The 4,297-nt window shown below is 39.2% G+C and overlaps 1 protein-coding gene across 2 annotated transcripts; it reads right to left on the minus strand.

The window, feature by feature from the left end:
• Positions 1 to 929: 929 nt before the first annotated feature.
• On the minus strand, positions 930 to 3,746 carry Ssrp (structure specific recognition protein). 2 transcript variants are annotated; one of them, XM_067777495.1, is made up of 5 exons: positions 3,554 to 3,746; positions 2,535 to 3,481; positions 1,877 to 2,465; positions 1,340 to 1,798; positions 930 to 1,274 (listed from the first exon to the last, which is right to left on the minus strand). In XM_067777495.1, exons 1-5 carry the CDS (start codon positions 3,605 to 3,607, stop codon positions 1,143 to 1,145), a joined length of 2,181 nt encoding a protein of 726 aa, XP_067633596.1. In that variant the 5' UTR covers positions 3,608 to 3,746; the 3' UTR covers positions 930 to 1,142. The 2 variants fall into 2 exon arrangements, with proteins under 2 accessions (XP_067633596.1, XP_067633597.1); XM_067777496.1 differs by having other exon boundaries at positions 1,346 to 1,798; positions 3,554 to 3,745.
• Between the last annotated feature and the right edge of the window lie 551 nt (positions 3,747 to 4,297).

Below are 4,297 nucleotides of genomic sequence, written 5' to 3' on the forward strand. Positions count from 1 at the left end.
ATGGTGTAGTTTACCGCATACAAACCATTGGCAAACCACGAACCAAAATGAAAGTGGTTCATTTGGAAAGGCTGGCAGCGTTTAGATCAAGAAACTTCAAATCAAGAAAACAATACTAAGCAGGATGTACGTAAACAAATCAATCATCATCTACACACATACATACAAGGCAACGGAGAGATACTCATAAACACATGTAATCCTCAGCCGAAATGGTACTTACATATACATACGCATATGCCTATGCGAGAGACTATAAACTAGAAATACACACGCATATGCCTATGCGAGAGGCTATAAACTACAAATACACACGCCTATAGCTGGTAACCAAGTAGAAAATTCTAGAGGGAGAAACGTCTAGATATTGGGAGTAATATGCGGACAAGGCAACAGAGAGTATAAAAGCAGAGCAAGCGAGTAATCAGTTTGATTTAAGCTGTTGTTGTTGTAGCGATACGGTTGCTCCCCGAAGGTTTAGGGAGTGATCGATGTGATGGTCCTTTGCCGTTTACAGATCCGGTACGCTCCGGTAACACAGCATCATTAAGGTGCTGGCCCGACCATCTCGGGAACGATTTATACGGCCACATTAAACCTTCAGGCCAATCCGGTATTTTAGTCGCCTCTTACGACAGGCATACCTACCGCGGGTATATTCTAACCCCCTGACCCGCTGGGTCACAGCTCGCAATTAGTTGTGAAGTACAAGTGTTATTTTGTAGTACCTTAAAGTAGCCTAAAAAAACCATTTTGCATTATTGAATATTGGAGTTATTTATTCAACAGTTTAGCGATTCGAACGTTAGCAGAAGGTTTGGAATTAGCGGAATTTGTCTAAATTCTTTGGAATATATTTAAAGGCAGAATTAATTTTCAGCTGATCCCGGGCTTTTTAACTGATTGTAGTAATAATAGATCGACTCATATAATGTACCAAATATGAGTTTATTTTAATTTGAATGTGTGTTAAATAAGTAGCATATATCCTCAAACTCTTCGTTGAATATTGGTTAAACACGTAACAGTGCCATTAACATTACAATCATGTAAACAAAGTATTACAAACTAAAGACTTAAGCAACTACAAATGAGACAAAGCAAGAATATATGTGTATGTATCTGCTTCTATCAAACAATGCTTAATCACTGCCCTCATCTGTAGCTTCAGCTTCCTCTTCTTCCTCCTCATCACTGGCAGAACCTTCGCTCTCCTCTTCGCTTTCTTCTTCTTTCATCTTATTTTTCTTATCCTCCTTAGCAGGTTTTTTAGACTAGAATATAAAAAAGACACACATAAGCCAACTCAAAATAGGCAATTAAAAGAATTTAGATTTACATTTACATTTTTACTCTTCTTTTTCTCAGGTTCAGTATCAGTCGCGCCCGATTTATCTTTATCATCGTCATTATCAGAGGATGATTCATCTTCCGAAATATATTCTTTACTCTTAAACCCGCTACCAGCACTAGCAGGTGATTTCTTGGCAGGGGACACAGGATTCTTGCGTTTCTTGGCTGCACCAGACGATTTACCACCACTTTCTTCGCTAGCTGATGGTTTATAATCTTTCATCTCGTCTTGATAACGCTGCTTATCTTTGGCAGCCAATTCATCCCATTTCGATTTATCTTTCATCTCTTTCCACATTTCACCACCCTTCTTTGCGATCTCAGTTACTTTAATACCAGGATTATCTTTTTTGATTTGTTCACGTGTATCGTTAAGCCATAACATGAAAGCAGTTGTGGCGCGTTTAGGTCTATTTGTATCCTTCTTGGTTTTAGACGTTTTCTTCTGCAAATAAAACAAAATCGAGAGGGTTTAGTATGTGCATTGCAGATAACAAAAAAAAACTTAGTATGTAATACTTACAACGCGCTCTTTACGTTCCTTCTTTTCCTTTTTCTCCTTCTTCGGCTTTTCTACGCCACCGCCACCACCACCGCTGGCATCGGAGTCCTCACTATCGCTCTGCACATTGCTGTCATACTCTTCCGCCACGTCTGATTCTGCTTCATTTGGTTTGAAGTCCTCATCTGTAGACTCTTCCTCTGAACCTTCTTCGTCAGACTCCTTCTCTTGCGCTTCAGCTTTCACACGCGCCAAGTATGCATCTGGCTCTTTCTCGTTATCTGAGTCACCAAAGTCTACCTCGGTATAACCACCCTTATCTTTACCCATATTACTGACGCGTAGTTTCTTTTGTTGTATATAATCAAAGAGTTTGGCATACTCCTCTTTTTCAATGGAGCTGAATGTATGAACAGTGCTATTTTTCAGCGTAATCTCAAAATCAAAACTACGTGTAGAGCCACCGCTACGCGCAAAGTTTACAGAATTGATTTCTTCAAAGCGAATATGTACTGGCGGTTTGTGAATGTAGATGAAACCACGTTCGAGAGGATAAAGGTAACCGGCAGCTGCTTTGAATGAGCAACCAACTGCTGCAGTGCCCGAATGACTGCAAGAAATAAAAGAAAAATGGGATTACAAAATTACTCATACGATTTTCTTAATTTTTAGTACTTACCCAATAAAACTGCCAGGTCCAGTAATTTTACGTCCAATCAGCACTTTCATCACTTTGCCCATCACCTCGTACAATGGCCCGGATATTTCTTTTTCAAGCTTTCCTTCATACTTCTCCTTCAACTCTTCTTCGGTTAATGGCAACTCAATGGAAGTCTCCTCTTCTGGTCCAAAAAGCAGCACTAAATAATGATAACGCGTCTGACCCTGTTTAATTGGTGGATCCAGCGAGAGTACAAGAAACATTTGTCTGTTATCTTTATGCGGCAAGAGAAAAAGACGCAGCACTGAATCCATAGGTATTTTATAATCGAATGTCTTGCCGTGCAATTGAAAGAATGTTGAGAAAATCTTAATATCGTAACGACCACGCGGCGTAAGGCAATGTATTTCACGGAAGATAGCTATAGCATCACCCGAAGCTGAGATCACTGAAGCCTTGCTCATAACATTGTTCTGGAAACTTTCGACTGGGTCGTCTTCAGCTGATTCTACTGCCGGTATATGGAAACGCATTTCCAGCAGACCTACGGGTGCATCATCACTCTGATGAAATTCGAGCGTTACCTCATTCTTGCCAGTCATACATTGCGACACGTGTTGTAATGGTATCTCAAATATTGTTTTGCTATCTTTATCAAAACTCAGGGCAGATCCTTTGAAACGGGCTGTACCCCAATTCCATCCTTTAACACACATCTCCTTTTCCACCATATCCTGTTTGTAAGCGTTTTTAATGAATTTTGCCAACTTTTCATTTTCCGAATCGCGAAAGCCGCAGAAACGATGAAGTGTGCCATTCTTGGTAAATATCCGTAAACCCCAATTTCCGACAAATTTTTGTGAATTGATTAAATCAATATCATCGGCCGCAATTTGTTCCACCTTTCCAGTTTTATTATTTTTGAATACGATGCTCTGGTCGGTTAGCTTCAACCGGCCAGGTGTCTGAAACAAAAGCGTACAGACATGTATTTAGCAGAAACAAAAGAAATGTGAGCAAATGCGCAGAGAACTTACCAACACCCCCCGTATTTCAGAGGTAATATCGCTGTACTCAAGTGTTTCCGCCATCACACTGTTTACCAAAACTATTAAACCTTAGATTTCTTCCAGAAATTATAGTACAATTCACGTTATAAAAAGAAAATTAATTGGCAAAACGTGAAATTATCGAATCTTTGCAAATAATTGGCGCTATTTGACAGCGATAAGAAGAAGCAAAGGCTAAGTGTACAATAGACGAAAGTTGTCAAAAGTTTTATAATTTTGTGCTGCCAGAGAGTCCTGTTTTTCGTGGGGTATAAACTCCGGTTAAAGTTGTTTGAGTTAAATCTTAGTCATATTTGGGCACAGTGCACTAAATTTGCAATTCCACTACCACCTCCACTAAATTTTTAGTGGTGTCCAAATAAGATTGGAAGATGGCGCTGCCGTATTTGTATAAAAAATTTAGTTCTTTTCCGCCTTCGGAAACAATAATATTGTTAATACGTGTCCTTTGATACCCTGTTCTAGACTTTTTCCCATTTAAGGGCCAATTAAACTTCCTTAACCCTAACGCCATAATCGTTACCATACCCATATCCATAACCATCTCCATTGTGGTGCCATAAGAGCGGTACACAGATCACAAGTAATTGCTCAAGAAAAATTTAGTTTTTTTTCTTGCGTGAAAAATAGTAGTATGGAAGTAATTTTGACGATTTAAAATCCACGGTGAATAGTGAAACAAACCTTAAACATAGCCTTAAAAATCTGACA

This window comes from Eurosta solidaginis, chromosome 3 (assembly GCF_040869045.1).
Source record: "Eurosta solidaginis isolate ZX-2024a chromosome 3, ASM4086904v1, whole genome shotgun sequence".
Lineage (NCBI taxonomy): Eukaryota > Metazoa > Arthropoda > Insecta > Diptera > Tephritidae > Eurosta > Eurosta solidaginis.